The sequence below is a fragment of the Panulirus ornatus genome, chromosome 35 (genome assembly GCF_036320965.1).
Source record: "Panulirus ornatus isolate Po-2019 chromosome 35, ASM3632096v1, whole genome shotgun sequence".
Taxonomy (NCBI): domain Eukaryota; kingdom Metazoa; phylum Arthropoda; class Malacostraca; order Decapoda; family Palinuridae; genus Panulirus; species Panulirus ornatus.
Window position 1 is genome coordinate 20,420,913 of NC_092258.1, and position 21,658 is coordinate 20,442,570.

The 21,658-nt window shown below is 41.2% G+C and overlaps 1 protein-coding gene across 1 annotated transcript in view; it reads right to left on the minus strand.

Moving 5' to 3' along the window:
* The window catches only part of LOC139760210 (uncharacterized), a 554,062-nt gene that overhangs the window by 520,622 nt on the left and 11,782 nt on the right, over positions 1 to 21,658 (minus strand). Inside the window, exon 2 of the mRNA XM_071683144.1 lies at positions 15,220 to 15,364. Coding sequence (XP_071539245.1) covers positions 15,220 to 15,364 — 145 coding nt within the window. The remainder of the gene's footprint in view (positions 1 to 15,219; positions 15,365 to 21,658) is intronic.

A 21,658-nucleotide genomic window follows, 5' to 3' on the forward strand; every position in this document is an offset into this window, starting at 1 on the left:
GTTATGTCATCCGTAATGTATGAGTTTTGGTGCCTGTCATGTATAAGCTATGGTGCTCGTGATATATGAGCTATGGTGCCTGCAATGTATGAGCTATGTCATCTGTTATGCATGAGCTATGGTGCCTGCCTTGTGTGAGCTATGGTGCCTGTCATGTATGAGTTATGGTGCCTGTCTTATATGAGTTAGGTGCTTATCATGTATGAGCTATGGTGCCTGTCATGTATAAGATATTTTGCCTGTCATGTATGAGCTATGGTGCCTGGTATGTATGAGCTGTGATGCCTGTCATGTATGAGTTATGGCATCTGTCATCCATGACCTATGAATTCTAACATGTATGAGCTATGGTGCCTGTCATGTGTGAGATATGGTGCCTGTCATGTATGAGATATAGTTCCTGGCATCCATGAGTTATGGTGCTTGTCATGTATGAGTTATGGTGGCAGTTATGTATGAACTTTGCTGCCTGTCATGTATGAGCTATGGTGTCTGTCATGTATGATATATGATGACTGTCATGTATGAGTTGTGGCATCTGTCATGCATGAGCTATGAATCCTGTCATGTATGAGTTATGGTGCCTATCATGTATGAGCTATGGTGCCTGTAATGTATGAGTTATGACATATGTATAAGCTATTGTGCCTGTCTTGTGTGAGCTATGGTGGCTGTCATGTGAGTTATGGTGCCTGTCATGTATGAGTTATGGTACCTGTCATGTATGAAATATGGTGACTGTCATGTGTGAGCTATGGTGCCTGTCATGTACGAGCTTTGGAATCTATCATGTATGAGATATGGTATCTATCATACACGAGATATGGTCCCTCTCATATCTAAGTTTTGGTATCTGTCATTTATGAGCTATCATGCTTGTCATGTAACAGCTATAGTGTCTCATATATGAGCTTTGGTATCTGTTATGTATGAGCAATGGTGCCTGTCATGTATGAGATATGATGTCTTTCTTTTATGATTCATGGTGTCAATCATGAATGAGCTATGACATCTGTCATGAGTGAGCTATGGTGCCTGTCATGCATAAGCTATGGCATCTTTCATATATGAGCTATGGTGCCTGTCATATATGAGCTTTGGTGTCTGATATGTTTGAGCGATGGTGCCTGTCATGTCTGACCTATGGAATATGTCATGTATGACCTATGGTATCTCTCATGAATGAGCTATGGTGCCTGTCATGCCTGTCATTTATGATTTTTGGTATCTCTCATGTTTTAGCTATGATGCTATTCATGTATGAGTTATGGTGCCTGTCATGTATGAGCTAAGATATCTGTCAATTACGAGTTATGATATCTGTCATGAATGAGCAATCGCTTCTGTCATGTATGAGTTATGGTGCATGTCATGTATCAGCTATGGCATCTGTCACGTAGAGGTATGGTGCCTGTCATGTATGAGCTTTGTTATCTGTCATGTATGAGCTATGGTGCCTGTCATGCGTGAGCAATGGTATCTGTCATGTATGAGGTATGGTATCTGCCATGTATGAGCTATGGTGCCTGTCGTGTATAATTTTTGATATCTGTCATGTATGAGCTATGGTATCTGTCATGTTTGAGTTATGGTGCCTTTCATATATGAGTTATGGTGCCTGTCATGTATGAGCTATGGTGCCTGTCATGAATGAGTTATAGTGTCTGTAATGTATAAGCTATGGTGCCTCTAATGTGTGATCTATGATGCCTGTCATGTATGAGTTATTACCTATGTCATCCATGAGCTATGAATCCTCTCATGTATGAGTTATTGTGTCTATCATGTATGAACTATAGTGCCAGTCATGTATGAGTCATGGTGCCTGTCATGCATGAGTTATGGTGCCTGCCATGTATGAGCTATGGTGCGTGTAAAGTATGAGCTATGGTGTGTGTGAAGTATGAGCTATGGTATCTGTCATGTCTGATCTATGGTGTCAGTCATGTATGAGCTATGATGCCTGTCATGTATGAGGTATGGTGCTTGTCATGTATGAGCTAAGGTGCCTGTCATGTATGAGCTATGTGCCTTTCAAGTATGAGCTATGGTGCTCGTGATATATTGGCTGTGGTGCCTGTCATGTATGAATTATCGTAATTGTTATGTATGAGTTATGGTGCCTCTCATGTATGAGCTATGGTATCTGTCATATATGAACTATGGTGCCTATCATATATGAACTATGGTGCCTGTCATGTCTGAGGTATGGTATCTGTCATGTATGAGATATGGTATCTATCATGTATGAGCTATGGTGCCATTCATGTATAATTTGTGGTATCTGTCATGTATGAGCTATGATATGTCATGTTTGAGTTATGGTGCCTGTCATATATGTGTTGTGGTGCCTGTCATGTATGGGCCATGGTGCCTGTCATGTATGAGCTACAGTGTCTTATTGTATGAGCTATGGTGCCTCTAATGTGTGATCTATGATGCCTGTCATATATGAGTTATTACCTATGTCATTCATGAGCTATGAATCTTATCATGTATGAGTTATTGTGCCTATCATGTAAGAGCTATAGTGCCTGTCATGTATGAGTTATGGTGCCTGTCATGTATGAGATATGGTGCCTGTCATGTATGAGCTATGGTGCCTGTCATGTATGAGCTATGGTATATGTCATTTTTGAGCTATGTTGTCTGTCATATATGAGCTATGACGCCTGTCATGTATGAGTTATGGTGCCTGTCATGTATGAGCTTAGCTGCTTTCATGTATGAGCTATGGTATCTGTCATGGATGAACTAAGTTGAGTGTCATGTGTGAACTATGGTGCCTTTCAATTGAAGTATAAGCTATGGTGCTCGTGATATATTGGCTGTGGTGCCTGTCTTGTATGAACTATGGTGCCTGTCAAGTATGAGCTATGGTATCTGTCATATATGAACAATGGTGCCTGTCATATGTGAGCTATGGTGTCTGTCATAGACGAGCTATGATATCTGTCACGTATAAGCTTTGTTATCTGTCAGGTATGAGCTACGGTGCCTGTCATGTATGTTTTTTATCTGCCATGTATGAGCTATGGTATATCTCATAAATAAGCTTTGGTATCTGTCATATATGAACACTGGTACCTGTCATGTATGAGTTATGATGTCTGTCATTTATGAGTTATGTTATCTGTCATGAATGAGCTATCGCATCTGTCATGTATGATCTATGGCTCCTGTCATGTATGAGCCATGGCATATGTTATGCATAAGCTATGGTGGCTGTCATGTATGAGCTTTGGTACCCGTCATGTATGAGCAATGGTGCCTGTCATGTCCGAGCTTTAGTATCTGTCATGTATGAGCTATGTTATGTGTCAAGTATGAGCTATGGTGCCTGTCATGTATATGTTTTGTTATCTGTCATGTATAAGCTATGGTATCAGTCATGTATGAGCAATGGTGTCTCTCATGTTTGAGCTATGATGCCTGTCATCTATGAGTTATAGCATGTCATGCATAAGCTATGAATCCTGTCATGTATGAATTATGGTGCCTGTCATGAATGAGATAGAGTGTTTGTCATATATGCGCTATGGTGCCTGTCATGTATGAGTTATGGTGCCTGTCATGTATGAGCTATGGTGCCTATCATGTATGAACTATGGTGTCTCTCATGTATGAGCTATTTTGCCTGTCATGTATGAGCTATGATGACTGCCATGTCTGAGTTCTTTCATCTTTCATGCATGAACTATGAATCCTGTTATGTATGAGTTATGGTGACTATCATATCTGAGCTATGGTGCACGTTATGTATGAGCTAGGGCATCTGTCATGTATATGCTATTGTGCCTGTGTAAGAGCTATGGTGCCTATCACGTATGAGCTTTGGTATCTGTCATGTATGAGCTATAGAGCCCGTCATGTATGAGCTACGGTATCTGTCATGTATGAGCCATGGTGCCTGTTATGTTTGAGCTTTGTTATCTGTCAGTTATGAACTATGGTGCCTGTCATGTATGATGTATGGTGCCTCTCATGTATGAGTTATAATGCCTGTCATGTATGAGCTATGGTGCCTTTCATGTATGTGCTATGGGATCTGTATGAGCTATGGTATCTTTCATAAATGAGCTATGGTGCCCGTCATATATGAGCCATGGTGCTAGTGATGTGTGAGTTTGGTATTTGTCATGTATGAGTTATGGTGCCTGTCATGTATGAGCTTTGGTAACTCTCATGTATGAGCCATGGTGCCTGTCATGTAGGAGCTACGGTGCCTGTCATCTATGAGCTATGGGGTATGTCAAGTATGAGCTATGGTATCTGTCATGTATAAGATATGGTGTCTGTCATGTATGATCTATGGTGCTCCGGAAGTATGATCTATGGTCCCTGTCATTTATGAGCTATGGTGCCTGTCTTGTATAAGCTATGGTATATGTCTTTTATGAGTTATGGTGCCTGTCCAGTATGAGCTAAGATGCCTGTTATGTACGAGCTATGTTGTCTGTCACGTAAAAGCAATAGGATCTGTCATGTATAGAGTAAGGTATCTGTCATGCATGAGCTATGGTGTCTTCCATGTTTGAGCTATGGTGCTCTCATGCTTGAGCTATGATGCTTATCATGTATGAGTTATGGTGCCTGTCATGTATGAGCTATAGTGTCAGTCATGTATGAGTTGTGGTGCCTGTCATGTATGATCTGTGGCGCCTGGTATGTAAGAGCTATGGTGCCTGTCATGCATGAGCTATGGTATCTGTAATGTATGAACTATGGTATCTGTCATGTATGAGCTATGGTGTCTATCAGATATGAGCTATGGCATCTGTCATGTGTGAGCTATGGTGCCTGTCATGTATGATCTATAGTGTCTGTCATGTATGAGTTAGGTGCCTGTCATGTATGAATTATGGTGCCTGTCATGTATTAGCTATGGTATTAATTATGTATGAGCTATTTGCCTGTCACGTATGAGCTATGGGATCTGTCATTTATGAGCTATGGTATCTGTCATGTATGAGCTATGGTGCCTGTATAATGTATGAGCTATGGGATCTGTCATGTATGAGCTATGGTATTTGTCATGTATGAGCTATGGTGCTTGTCATGCATGAGCTATGGTGCTCGTGATGTATGAGCTATGGTGCCTGCTAGTATGAGCTATGGTGCCTGTTATGTATGAGATAGGATATCTGTCATGTATGAGCTATGGTGCCTGTAATGTATGAGTTATGGTGAACGTCAAATATAAGTTATGTTGCCTATCATGTATGAGTTATGGTGCCTGTCATGTATGAGCTATGGTGCCTGTCATGTATATGAGCTATGGTGCCTGTCACATAAGAGCTATGGTGCTCGTGATGTCTTGGTTGTGGTGCCTGTCATGTATGAGTTATGGTGCCTGTCATGCATATATGTTTTTATCTGTTACGTATGAGCTATGATTACTGTCATGTATGAGCTATGGTATATCTCATGAATAAGCTTTGGTATCTGTCATATATGAGCAATGGTGCCTGTCATGTATGAACTATGATATCAGTCATTTAAGAGTTATGATATCTCGTGAATGAGCTATAGAATCTGTCATGTATGATCTATGGTGCCTGTCATGTATGAGCCATGGCATCTGCTATATATAGCTATGGTGGCTGTTATGTATGAGCTTTGGTATCTATCATGTATAAGCTCTGGTGCCTGTCATGTATGAGCCATAGTATCTGCCATGTATGATCTATGGTGCCTCTCATTATGAGCTATGATGCCTCTCATGTATGAGTTATGGTATGTCATGCACGAGCTATGAATCCTGTCATGTATGAGTTATGGTGCCTGTCATGTATCAGATACGGTGTCTGTCATGTATGAGTTATAGTGCCTGTCGTGTATGAGTTATGGTGCCTGTCATGTATGAGCTATGGTGCCTGTCATGTATGAACTATGTTATCTGTCATGTATGAGCTATGGTTCATGTCATGTATGAGCTATGATGACTGTCATGTATGAGTTCTGGCATCTGTCATGCATGAACTATGGATCCTGTCATGTATGAGTTATGGTGACTATCGTATTTGAGCTATGATGCCTGTGATGTATGAGCTTTGGCATCTATCATGTAAGAACTATGGTGCCTGTTATGTATGAGCTTTGGTATCTGTCAGGTATGAGCTATAGGCCCATCATGTATGAGTTTCTCTCATGTATGAGCCATTGTGCCTGCCATGTTTGAGCTTTGGAATATGTAATGTATGAGCTATGGTATCTTTCATGAATGAGCTATGGTGCCTGTCATATGCGAGCTATGGTGCTAGTGATGTATGAGCTATGGTTCCTGTCATGTATGAGCTATGGTGCCTGTCTTGTATGAGCTATGATATCTGTCATGTATGAGGTATAGTGCCTGTCATGTATGAGTTATGGTGCCTGTCAAATATGAGTTATGGTGCCTATCAAGTTTGAGTTGTGGTGCCTGCCATGTATGAGCTATGATGCCTGTCATATATGAGCTATGGTGCCTGTCACGTATGAGCTATGGTGCTTGTGATGTATGAGCTACGGTGCTTGTCATGTACGAGTTATGGTGCCTGTAATATATGAGCTATGGTGCCTCTCATATATGAACGATGGCTTCTGTCATGTATGAACTATGGTGAATGTCAAATATGAGCTATGGTGCCTGTCATGTTTGAGCTATGGAAACTGTCATGTAGCAGCTATGGTGTCTTTCATGTAGCAGCTATGGTATCTTTCATGTATGAGCTATGGTGCCTGTCATGTATACGTGTTGGTATCTGTCAAGTATGAGCAATGGTACCTGTCATGTATGAGCTCTGATGTCTTGTCTTTCATTTATGAGTTATGTTATCTTTTCATGAATGAGCAATGGCATATGTCATGTATGAGCTATGGTGTCTGTCTTGTAATACCTATGGTGACTCATGTATGAACTTTGGTATCTGTCATGTATAAACTATGGTGCCCGTCATGTATGAGCTATGGCATCTCTCATGTATGAGCTATGGTGCCTTTTATGTATGAGCTTTGGTATGTCATGTATGAGCTAGGTGGCCTGTCTTGTATGATATAGGGTGCCTGTCATGTATGATTCATGGTGCCCATCATGTATGAGCTATGGTGCTTGTGATGTATAAGCTATGGTGCCTATCATGTATGAGCTATGGTGCTAGTGATGTATGAGCTATGGTGCCTGTCATGTATGAGCTATGGTGCATGTCATGTATGAGCTAGGGCATCTGTCATGGATGACCTAAGATGTCTGTCATGTAAAAGCTATGGTGCCTGTCATGTATGAGCATTGGTATCTGTCATGTATGAGTTATGGTTACCTGTTATGTATGAGCTATGGAATCTCTCATGTATAAGCCATGGTGCCTGTCATATATGAGCTATGGTCCCTGTCATGTATGAGCTATAGTTTCTGTCATGTATGAGTTATGGTGCCTGCCATATATGATCTGTGGCGCCTGTTATGGATGAGCTATGGTGCCTCTCATGTATGATCTATGGTAACTCATGTATGTACTATGGTATCTGTCATGTATGAGCCATGGTATCTGTCATCTATGAGCTATGGTTTTTGTCACGTATGAGCTATGGCAACTCTCATATATGAGCTATGGTGCCTGTCACGTATGAACAATGGTGAGTGGCATGTATGATCCATGGTATCTGTTATGTATAATCTATAGTGCCTGTCATATATGAGCTATGATGCCTACCAAATATGATGTATGGTGCCTGTCATGTAAGATTTAGGATGCTTATCATGTATGAGCGTTATTATCAGTCACTTATGGGCTATGGTGCCTATCATGTATGAGATATGGTGCCTATCATGTATAAGATATTGTATCTGTGATGCATGAGCTATGGTATGTCATGCATTAGCTATGGTACCTGTCATGTATGAGATATGGTGCTTGCGATGTATGAGCTATGGTGCCTGTCATGCATGAGCTATAGTGCCTATCATGTATGAGCTATGGTATCTCTCATCTATGAGCCATGGTGAAGCTCATGTATGATCTATGGGATATGTCATACAGGAGCTATGGTATATGTCAGTTATTATCTATGGTGCCTGTCATGTATGAGCTATGGTGCTCGTGATGTATGAGCTATGGTGCCTGTCATGTATGAGCTATGGTGCTCGTGATGTATGAGCTATGGTGCCTGTCATGTATGAGATATAGTGCCTGTCAAATGAGTTATCGCATCTGTCATGTATGAGCTATGGATCCTGTCATGTTTGAGTTATGGTACCTGTCATGTATGAGCTATGATGCCTATGATTTATGAGCGATGGCATCTGTCATATAGGAGCTATTGTGCCTTTCATGCAAGAGCTATGGTATCTCTCATCTATGAGCCATGGTGAAGCTCATGTATGATCTATGGGATATGTCATACAGGAAGAGCTATGGTGCCTGTCATGTATGAGCTTTGGAATCTGTCATGTATTAGTTATGGTGCCTGTAATGTAAGAGCCATGGTGCCTGTCATGTATGAGCTGTGGGATCTGTCATGTATGAGCTGTGATATCTGCCATGTATTGCCTATGGTGCCTTTCATATATGAGTAATGGTGCTCGTGATGTATGAGGCATGGTGCTTGTCATGTATGAGCTATGTAATTTGTCATGTTTGAGCTATGGTGCCTCTCATATATTAGCTATGGTGCCAGACATGTATGAGATATGGTATCTGTCATGTCTGAGCTATGGACACGTGTTTGTCATGTATGAGCTATGGTATCTGTCAGGTATGAACCATGGTGCCTGTCATATATGAGCTATGGTATCTGTCATGTATGAGCTATGGTGCCTGTCATGTATGAGCTATGGTGCTTGTGATGTTTAAGCTATGGTGCCTATCATGTATGAGCTATGGTGCTAGTGATGTATGAGCTATGGTGCCTGTCATGTATGAGCTATGGTACAGGTCATGTATGAGCTAGGGCATCTGTCATGGATGACCTAAGATGCCTGTCATGTAAGAGCTATGGTGTCTGTCATGTATGAGCATTGGTATCTGTTATGTATGAGTTATGGTTACCTGTCATGTATGAGCTATGGAATCTCTCATGTATAAGCCATGGTGCCTGTCATATATGAGCTATGGTCCCTGTCATGTATGAGCTATAGTGTCTGTCATGTATGAGTTATGGTGCCTGTCATATATGATCTGTGGCGCCTGTTATGCATGAGCTATGGTGCCTCTCATGTATGATCTATGGTAACTCTCATGTATGTACTATGGTATCTGTCATGTATGAGCCATGGTATCTGTCATATATGAGCTATGGTTTTTGTCACGTATGAGCTATGGCAACTCTCATATATGAGCTATGGTGCCTGTCACGTATGAACAAAGGTGAGTGGCATGTATGATCCATGGTATCTGTTATGTATGATCTATAGTGCCTGTCATGTATGAGCTATGATGCCTATCAAATATGATGTATGGTGCCTGTCATGTAAGATTTAGGATGCTTGTCATGTATGAGCGTTACTATCAGTCACTTATGAGCTATGGTGCCTATCACGTATGAGATATGGTGCCTGTCATGTATGAGATATTGTATCTGTGATGCATGAGCTATGGTATGTCATGCATTAGCTATGGTACCTATCATGTATGAGCTATGGTGCTTGCAATGTATGAGCTATGGTGCCTGTCATGCATGAGCTATAGTGCCTATCATGTATGAGCTATGGTATCTCTCATGTATGAGCCATAGTGAAGTTCATGTATGATCTATGGGATATGTCATACAGGAGCTATGGTATCTGTCAGTTATTATCTATGGTGCCTGTCATGTATGAGCTATGGTGCTCGTGATGTATGAGCTATTGTGATCGTGATGTATGAGCTATGGTGCCTGTCATGTATGAGCTATGGTGCTCGTGATGTATGAGCTATGGTGCCTGTCATGTATGAGCTATGGTGCTCGTGATGTATGAGCTTTGGTGCCTGTCATGTATGAGATATAGTGCCTGTCAAATGAGTTATGGTACCTGTCATGTATGAGCTTTGGTGCCTATGATTTATGAGCTATGGCATCTGTCATATATGAGCTGTTGTGCCTTTCATGCAAGAGCTATGGTGCCTGTCATGTATGAGCTTTGGAATCTGTCATGTATTAGCTATGGTGCCTGTAATGTAAGAGCCATGGTGCCTGTCATGTATGAGCTATGGGATATGTCATGTATGAGCTGTGATGTCTGCCATGTATTACCTATGGTGGCTGTCATATATGAGTAATGGTGCTCGTGATGTATGAGGTATGGTGCTTGTCATGTATGAGCTATGTAATTTGTCATGTTTGAGCTATGGTGCCTGTCATATATTAGCTATGGTGCCAGACATGTATGAGATATGGTATCTGTCATATCTGAGCTATGGCGTCTGTCATGTATGAGCTATGGTGTCTGTCAGGTATGAACCATGGTGCCTGTCATATATGAGCTATGGTATCTGTCATGTATGAGCTATGGTGCGAGTCATATATGAGGTATGATGCCTGTCACGTATGAGTTATGGTATATTTCATGTATGATCTAAGAATCCTGTCATATATGAGTTATGGTACCTGTCATATTTGAGCTATGGTGCCTGTGATTTATGAGCATCTGGCATCTGTCATGTATGAGATATGGTACCCTTCATGTAAGAGTTATGGTGCCTGTCATGTATGAGCTTCGGTATCTGTCAGGTATAAGGTATGGTGCCTGTCATGTATGATCTATGGCATCTGTGATGTTTGAACAATGGTGCCTGTCATGTATGAGCTATAGGATCTGTCATGCATGACCTATGGTATCTGTCATGGATGAGCTATGGAGCCTGTCATGTATGAGCCATGTTACCTGTTATGTGTGAGCTATGGTGTCTGTCATATATGAGCTTTGGTATCTGTCATGTATGAGCTATGGTGCCTATCATGTATGATCTTTGATATCTGTCATATATGACCTATGGTGCCTGTCATGTATTAGTTATGGTGCCAGTCATGTATGAGATATGGTATCTGTCATGGCTGAGCTATGGTGCCTGTCTTGTATGAGCTCTGTTATCTGTCATGTATGAGATATGGTATCTGTCATATATGAGCTATGTTATGTATGAGTGATGGTGCCTGTTATGTATGATTTATGGTGCCTGTCATGTATGATTTATGGCGCTTGTCACGTAAGAGCTATGGGATATGTCATGTACGACGTATGGTGCCTGTCGTGTATGAGGTAATTTATCTGTCATGTGTGAGCTATGGTGCCTGTCATGTATGAGTTATGGTGCCTGTCATGTATGATATATGGTATCTGTCACATATGAGCTATGTTGCCTGTCATGTATGATCTGCGGTGCTCGTGATGTATGAGCTATGGTGCCAGTCATGTGTGAGCTATGATACCTGTCATATGTGAGCTATAGTGCCTGTCATGTATGAGCTACAGCATCTGTCATATATGAGCTATGGTGCCTTTCAACTATGAGGTATGGTGCATTCATGTATGAGTTATGGTGCCTGCCATGTATAAGCTATGGTATCTATCATATATGAATTATGGTGCCTATAATGTATGAGTTATGGGGCCTGTCATATATGACCTATGTTGCCTGTCATGTATGAGGTATGGTGCCTGTCGTGTATGAAGTAATTTATCTGCCATGTATGAGCTATGGTGCCTGTCATGTATGAGCTATAGTGCCTGTCATGTATGAGTTATTGTGCCTATCATGTATGAGCTATGGTTCCTGTGATGTATGAGCTATGGCATATGTCATGTATGAGCTATGGTGCCTGTCATATATAAACTATATTGCCTTACATGTATGACGTATGGTGCCTGTCATGTATTAGTTATGGTGCCTGTCAGTATGAGCTATGGTACCTATCATGTATGAACTATGGTGCCTGTGCTGCAATAGCTTTAGCATCTGTCATGTATAAGCTATGGTGCCTGTCATGTATGATCTGTGGTGCTCGTGATGTATGAGCTATGGTGCCAGTCATGTGTGAGCTATGATACCTGTCATATATGAGCTATGGTGCCTGTCATGTATGAGCTACGGCATCTGTCATATATGAGCTATGGTGCCTTTCAAGTATGAGGTATGGTGCATTCATGTATGAGTTATGGTGCTTGCCATGTATAAGCTATGGTATATATCATGTATGAGTTATGGTGCCTTTAATGTATGAGTTATGGTGCCTGTCATATATGACCTATGTTGCCTGTCATGTATGAGGTATGGTGCCTGTCGTGTATGAGGTAATCTATCTGTCATGTATGAGTTATGGTGCCTGTCATGCATGGGCTATAGTGCCTGTCATGTATGAGTTATTGTGCCTATCATGTATGAGCTATGGTGCCTGTGATGTATGAGCTATTGCATATGTCATGTATGAGCTATGGTGATCATGATGTATGGGCTATGGTGATCGTGATGTATGGGCTATGATATCTGTCATGTATGAGCTATGATGCTTGTCTTGTATGAATTATGGTGCCTGTCATGTATGAGCTATTGTGCCTCTCATGTATGAGCTATGGTATCTGTCATGTATGAACTATTGTGCCTCTCATTTATAAGTTATGGTGGTTTTCAAATATGAGTTATGGTGCTTCTCATGTATGAGCTATGGTGCCTCTCATGTATGAGTTATGGTGCCTGTCATATATGAGTTATGGTGCCCGTCATGTATGAGCTATGGTGCCTGTCATGTATGAGTTATCGTGCCTGTCACATATGAGCTTATGGTGCCTGTCATGTATGAGTTATGGTGCCTGTCATATATGCTATGGTGCCTGTCATGTATGAGCTATAGTGCCTTTCATGTACGAGCTATGGTATCTGTCATGTATGAACTACGGTGCCTGTCATGCATGAGCTATATAGTCTCATATTTGAGCTATGGTGCCTGCTTTGTATGAGCTATTGTGCCTGTCATGTATGTGCTGTGGCATCTGTCATGTATGAACTATTGTGCCTGTCATTTATTAGTTATGGTGCCTTTCAAATATGAACTATGGTTCTTCTCATGTATAAGCTATGGTGCCTTTCATGTATGAGTTATGGTGCCTTTCATGTATGAGTTATGGTGCCTTTCATGTATGAGTTATGGTGCCTGTCATGTATGATTTATGGTGCCTGCCATGTATGATTTATGGTGCCTGCCATGTATGATTTATGGTGCCTGTCATGCATGAGCTATAGTGGCTGTTATGTATGAGCCATGTTGTTAGGTTCCTTGTGACGTAAGAATCATGTGGAGATTTAGCCGTTGATGCAGATGTTTAGGATGACACGAGGTTTGTGCTGCCACAACCACAGCTGGAATGATGACAACTTGACTATATCCATACTGAATGTACTCCTCTCTTATTACCCGTGTGTGTCTTGCTTCTGCTAACTGGTCGTGCCTGTAAACCGTGGCATCATCCAACTTCACCTTGTTAAGAAGATATTCTTCCAACACGAAGATTGTCACTGACTTTTACGTATCGGTTTCATTTGTTTCCTTGACTCTTCTGTTTTGACTGATTAAACTCCACTCTGAATGTCTTTCTTCAACATGTTACTGAGTCATGTCCTCCTACCTTTGTTCCATTTCTTCCATCTCAGCTTCGTGACTTCCTCCTCAACCTCAGGATTGTCTCTGTAATGTCAAGTTCCTCATCTTCATTGTTCATCTGATTCCGAGAAAACTTCTCATTATCCATACCCCTGTTATAAGGAACTCGCTCATTTGCCGAATCCCTGTTATAATAATTGTGTTCCACCAGAACATTTTTAAGTTTTCTTCATCTGTTAATAAGCTTTCTATCACTTTTCATGACCGTTTGTAATATACTCTACTTTCTTGACATTTTTCCTACTTCACAGTCCTTACTAAACATCCTTCAAGTTTGAACCAACTTATTCTGGCCTCCTTAACATTACACTGTATTTGGCAAGTCAAAATGTTGGATCGCCTAACCAATACCTTACTTTATTTTGTTTGTTCCGGTTTGCAGTACACATTTTATCTCCACTTTACTACTTACTATGAGTCAGAATTTTCTGCCTAATTTCAGTTGGCCATATCACAATGAGAGCTTCTTGGATGGTTCATAATGAATACAATGATTTACATTAGACTGGGATATACAACAAGTGTTGAGCAGCGGCCTGCATCAGTCACCCGTACTTCCAGTTATGTTTCATCTTTAGTCTTCAGTGTTCCGTCAGCTCTTCTGAGACCCCCTGCAGTCTTCCTCTCTCGGTTCTCACTCGCATAATAGTTGTAAGTAGCCAGATACGTTTCTTACTGCTGTACCTTCACGAATTGTAAGTAGCCAGATATGTTTCTTAATACTGTACCTTCACTATTGTAAGTAGCCAGATATGTATCTTAATGCTGTACCTTCACTATTGTAAGTAGCCAGATATGTTTCTTAATGCTGTACCTTCACTATTGTAAGTAGCCAGATATGTATCTTAATGCTGTACCTTCACTATTGTAAGTAGCCAGATATGTTTCTTAATACTGTACCTTCACTATTGTAAGTAGCCAGATATGTTTCTTAATACTGTACCTTCACTATTGTAAGTAGCCAGATATGTATCTTAATGCTGTACCTTCACTATTGTAAGTAGCCAGATATGTTTCTTAATACTGTACCTTCACTATTGTAAGTAGCCAGATATGTATCTTAATGCTGTACCTTCACTATTGTAAGTAGCCAGATATGTATCTTAATGCTGTACCTTCACTATTGTAAGTAGCCAGATATGTATCTTAATGCTGTACCTTCACTATTGTAAGTAGCCAGATATGTTTCTTAATGCTGTACCTTCACTATTGTAAGTAGCCAGATATGTTTCTTAATACTGCACCTTCACGAATTGTAAGTAGCCAGATATGTTTCTTAATACTGTACCTTCACTATTGTAAGTAGCCAGATATGTTTCTTAATACTGTACCTTCACTATTGTAAGTAGCCAGATATGTTTCTTAATGCTGTACCTTCACTATTGTAAGTAGCCAGATATGTTTCTTAATGCTGTACCTTCACTATTGTAAGTAGCCAGATACAACTACCAATGATATTCTAATTTCCTTCGCTATAACATCATGTAAATATCAGAAGACAGATAAGGTGTCTCAGTATATAAAATAGTTTAAGACTAACATGCAACTTACAAGAAGTGAATATTTATGATATAAAAGATTAAGTCCGAGAGCCCATAGTCAACTTACTCTTCTTGAGGTTCTCTGTGATGTTTTGTACGTTAGCAGCAGCCTGATCCAGGGTCGTCTCCAGCCAACTGTGCGACTCATGTAGTCCTTGAATATGGTCCTCCAGATGTCGCACGTGATGCAACACATCTTGCAATTCTTTTATCTGTAGGAAGAGAGATGTTCAGAGTGCAGCTCAATGATGAGAAAGGCAACGGAAGCAATAGTTTGATGCTATTAAGATGAGGATTAAAGATTATTGTTATATGGAAATACATCATACTTTATAATGAGTTTCCCCAGAATCGTCCATTCAGAAAATGAAAACCACAACACAAGTTTCAATGATATAGAATGATGACACTAATCGGTATATGGCATAAGATGTATCCTACAGATAAACGGTATGAGCTATCATGAGATATATGCTATAGATAAATGGTATCAGCCATAATAAGATATAAACTATTGAGAAATGGTATGGTCCATCATAAGATGTATGTGCAAGTGATGCATCTGGCATGCGAAAAGTGGGAGGTGGGCAGATTAGAATGGGGGGTGAGTGGTGGGATGAAGTAAAGTTACTAGTACAAGAGAAAAGGGAGATGTTTGGCGTTACTTCGAGGGAAGGAGTGCAAATGATTGGGGGATGTTTAAGAGAAAGCGGCAGGAGATCATGAGGAAGGTGCAGGGTTTGAAAAAGAGGGCAAATGAGAGTTAGGATGAGAGAGTATCATTATCAGGTAGTGATTGAGTGAGGAGATGGAGTGAATATTTTGAAGATTTGTTGAAATTGTTTGATGATAGAGTGACAGATATAAGGTATTTGGTAAGGGTGGTATGTGAAGTATGTGAAGAGTCATGGAGACTGCTTTGGTGAAGAGAGAAGTGGTGAAAGCCTTGCGTAAGAAGAAATGCGGCAAGACGGCTGGAGTGGATGGTATTGCAGTTGAATTTAATAAAAAAGGGGGTGACGTTGCTGTTGATTGGATTTTAAGGATTTTCAATGTTTATATGGATCTTGGTGAAGTGCCTGATGATTGGCGGAATGCATGTGTAGTTATTTATTTTATTTATTTTGCTTTGTCGCTGTCTCCCGCGTTAGCGAGGTAACGTAAGGAAACAGACGAAGGAATGGCCCAACCCGCCCTCATACACATGTATATACATACACGTCCACACACGCAAATATACATACCTATACATCTCAATGTACACATATATATACACACACAGACATATACATATATACACATGTACATAATTCATACTGTCTGCCTTTATTTATTCCCATTGCCACCCCGCCACACATGGAATAACAACCCCCTCCCCCCTCATGTGTTCGAGGTAGCGCTAGGAAAAGACACCAAAGGCCCCATTCGTTCACACTCAGTCTCTAGCTGTCATGTAATAATGCACCGAAACCGTAGTGTCATTGTATAAAGGCAAGGGGAATAAAGTTGAGTGTTCAAACTAAAGAGGCATAAGTTTGTTGAGTATACCAGATAAGCTGTATGAGAGAATATTTAATGAGAGAGTGAATGCATGTACAGAATATCAGACTGGGGAGGAGCGACGTGGTTTCAATGGTGGAAGAGGATATTTGTATCAGGGTTTACTTTAAAGAATGTGTGAAAAAACATCTAGAAAAGCAGATGGCTTTGTATGATAGGGTTGACAGACATGCTTTATGGAAGCTCTTAAGAATGTAGGGTGTGGGAAGTAAGCTGCTAGAAGCAGTGAAAAGTATTTATCAAATGTGTAGTGTGTGTACGAGAAGCGAGAGAGAAAATTAAATGATTCCGAGTGAAGGTTGGTCTGCGGCAGGGGTGTGTGATGTCCCCATGGTTGTCTAGTTTATTCATAGAGTTGATGATGAGGGAGATAGATGCAAAAGTTGTAGAGAGAGGAGCGAATATGCAGTGTTTGTGGGATGAGAATGCCTGGGAAGTGAGTGGGTTTGTTTGCTGATGATACAGCACTGGTGGCCGATTTGAGTGAGAAACTGCAGAAGTTGGTGATTGAGTTTGGAAAAGAGTATGAAAGTAGAAAGTTGAGAGTAAATGTGAATAGGAGCAAGGTTATCAGGTTCAGGAATAACTAAGTTGTGATGAAAGTTTCAATGGAGAATTGAGTCACAGGGTGGGGGAGAGTGAAGGTTCTGAGAGTGATGAAGAATGTGTGGAAGGCGAGAACGTTATCTCGGAGAGCAAAACTCGGAAAATTTGAAGGAGTAGTGGTTCCAATAATGTTATATGGTTGCGAGTCGTGAGCTATAGATAGGGTTGTGTGAAAGGATGAATGTGCTGGAAATGTTATCTGAGGACAATATGTCGTGTGAGGTGGTTTGATCAAGTGAGTAATAACTGGGTAAGAGAGATGCGTGGAAATTAAACGCGTGTGGTTGAGAGAGCAGAAAAGGGTGTATTGAAATGGTTTGGACACATGGAGAGAATGAGTGAGGAAACGTTAACAAAGAGGATTAATATGTTAGAGGTGGAGGGAAGAAGGAAAAGAGGGACACCTAATTGGAGATGGAAGGATGGAGTGAAAGAGATTTTAAGCGATCGGGGCTTGAACTTACAGGAGGGTGAGAGGCATGCAAGAAATAGAGTGAACTGGAATAATGTTGTATACCGGGGTCGACGTGGTGTCACTGGATAGAACCAAGGTATGGGAAACGTCTGGTCTCTGGAGCCTGGATTGGGAGCTGTGATTTCGGTGCATCACACATGACATCTAGAGACTGAATGTGAACAAATGTGGACTTCTTTGTCTGTTTTCCTGCTTTTTTTTTTTTTATACTTTGTCGCTGTCTCCCGCGTTTGCGAGGTAGCGCAAGGAAACAGACGAAAGAAATGGCCCAACCCACCCCCATACACATGTACATACACACGTCCACACACGCAAATATACATACCTACACAGCTTTCCATGGTTTACCCCGGACGGTTCACATGCCTTGATTCAATCCACTGACAGCACGTCAACCCCGGTATACCACATCGCTCCAATTCACTCTATTCCTTGCCCTCCTTTCACCCTCCTGCATGTTCAGGCCCCGATCACACAAAATCTTTTTCACTCCATCTTTCCACCTCCAATTTGGTCGCCCTCTTCTCCTCGTTCCCTCCACCTCCGACACATATATCCTCTTGGTCAATCTTTCCTCACTCATTCTCTCCATGTGACCAAACTATTTCAAAACACCCTCTTCTGCTCTCTCAACCACGCTCTTTTTATTTCTACACATCTCTCTTACCCTTACGTTACTTACTCGATCAAACCACCTCACACCACACATTGTCCTCAAACATCTCATTTCCAGCACATCCATCCTCCTGCGCACAACTCTATCCATAGTCCACGCCTCGCAACCATACAACATTGTTGGAACCACTATTCCTTCAAACATACCCATTTTTGCTTTCCGAGATAATGTCCTCGACTTCCACACATTCTTCAAGGCTCCCAGAATTTTCGCCCCCTCCCCCACCCTATGATCCACTTCCGCCTCCATGGTTCCATCCGCTGCCAGATCCACTCCCAGATATCTAAAACACTTCACTTCCTCCAGTTTTTCTCCATTCAAACTCACCTCCCGATTGACTTGACCCTCAACCCTACTGTACCTAATAACCTTGCTCTTATTCACATTTACTCTTAACTTTCTTCTTTCACACACTTTACCAAACTCAGTCACCAGCTTCTGCAGTTTCTCACATGAATCAGCCACCAGCGCTGTATCATCAGCGAACAACAACTGACTCACTTCCCAAGCTCTCTCATCCCCAACAGACTTCATGCTTGCCCCTCTTTCCAAAACTCTTGCATTCACCTCCCTAACAACCCCATCCATAAACAAATTAAACAACCATGGAGACATCACACACCCCTGCCGCAAACCTACATTCACTGAGAACCAATCACTTTCCTCTCTTCCTACACGTACACATGCCTTACATCCTCGATAAAAACTTTTCACTGCTTCTAACAACTTGCCTCCCACACCATATATTCTTAATACCTTCCACAGAGCATCTCTATCAACTCTATCATATGCCTTCTCCAGATCCATAAATGCTACATACAAATCCATTTGCTTTTCTAAGTATTTCTCACATACATTCTTCAAAGCAACACCTGATCCACACATCCTCTACCACGTCTGAAAACACACTGCTCTTCCCCAATCTGATGCTCTGTACATGCCTTCACCCTCTCAATCAATACCCTCCCATACAATTTGCCAGGAATACTCAACAAACTTATACCTCTGTAATTTGAGCACTCACTCTTATCCCCTTTGCCTTTGTACAATGGCACTATGCACGCATTCCGCCAATCCTCAGGCACCTCACCATGAGTCATACATACATTAAATAACCTTACCAACCAGTCAACAATACAGTCACCCCCTTTTTTAATAAATTCCACTGCAATACCATCCAAACCTGCTGCCTTGCCGGCTTTCATCTTCCGCAAAGCTTTTACTACCTCTTCTCTGTTTACCAAATCATTTTCCCTAACCCTCTCACTTTGCACACCACCTCGACCAAAACACCCTATATCTGCCACTCTATCATCAAGCACATTCAACAAACCTTCAAAATACTCACTCCATCTCCTTCTCACATCACCACTACTTGTTATCACCTCCCCATTTGCGCCCTTCACTGAAGTTCCCATTTGCTCCCTTGTCTTACGCACTTTATTTACCTCCTTCCAGAACATCTTTTTATTCTCCCTAAAATTTAATGATACTCTCTCACCCCAACTCTCATTTGCCCTTTTTTTCACCTCTTGCACCTTTTTCTTGACCTCCTGTCTCTTTCTTTTATACGTCTCCCACTCAATTGCATTTTTTCCCTGCAAAAATCGTCCAAATGCCTCTCTCTTCTCTTTCACTAATACTCTTACTTCTTCATCCCACCACTCACTACCCTTTCTAATCAACCCACCTCCCACTCTTCTCATGCCACAAGCATCTTTTGCGCAATCCATCACTGATTCCCTAAATACATCCCATTCCTCCCCCACTCCCCTTGCTTCCATTGTTCTCACCTTTTTCCATTCTGTACTCAGTCTCTCCTGGTACTTCCTCACACAGGTCTCCTTCTCAAGCTCACTTACTCTCGCCACCCTCTTCACCCCAACATTCACTCTTCTTTTCTGAAAACCCATACACATCTTCACCTTAGGTTCCACAAGATAATGATCAGACATCCCTCCAGTTGCACCTCTCAGCACATTAACATCCAAAAGTCTCTCTTTCGCACGCCTGTCAATTAACACGTAATCCAATAACGCTCTCTGGCCATCTCTCCTACTTACATAAGTGTACTTATGTATATCTCGCTTTTTAAACCAGGTATTCCCAATCATCAGTCCTTTTTCAGCACATAAATCTACAAGCTCTTCACCATTTCCATTTACAACACTGAACACCCCATGTATACCAATTATTCCCTCAACTGCCACATTACTCACCTTTGCATTCAAATCACCCATCACTATAACCCGGTCTCGTGCATCAAAACCACTAACACACTCATTCAGCTGCTCCCAAAACACTTGCCTCTCTTGATCTTTCTTCTCATGCCCAGGTGCATATGCACCAATAATCACCCACCTCTCTCCATCAACTTTCAGTTTTACCCATATTAATCGAGAATTTACTTTCTTACACTCTATCACATACTCCCACAACTCCTGTTTCAGGAGTATTGCTACTCCTTCCCTTGCTCTTGTCCTCTCACTAACCCCTGACTTTACTCCCCAGACATTCCCAAACCACTCTTCCACTTTACCCTTGAGCTTCGTTTCACTCAGAGCCAAAACATCCAGGTTCCTTTCCTCAAACATACACCTATCTCTCCTTTTTTCACATCTTGGTTACATCCACACACATTTAGGCACCCCAATCTGAGCCTTCGAGGAGGATGAGCACTCCCTGCGTGACTCCTTCTTCTGTTTCCCATTTTAGAAAGTTAATACAAGGAGGGGAGGTTTTCTGGCCCCCCGCTCCCGTCCCCTCTAGTCGCTTTCTACGACACGCGAGGAATACGTGGGAAGTATTCTTTCACCCCTATCCCCAGGGATAATATACATATATATATACATATACACATACACACACATACACATACATACGCACATATATACACACACACATACATATATATACATATGAAAAATGTAAGAAACAATTTAGAAAACTGAAACTTCTAGCTTGAAATGAATGAAAAAAAATGAATGTCACATAATGGTTCAACCTCTGGCTATGGGAAAAAGGAAATGTATAATATATATATATATATATATATATATATATATATATATATATATATATATATATATATATATATATATATATATATATATATATCTTTCTTTCATACTATTCGCCATTTCCCGCGTCAGCGAGGTAGCGTTAAGAACAGAGGACTGGGCCTCTGAG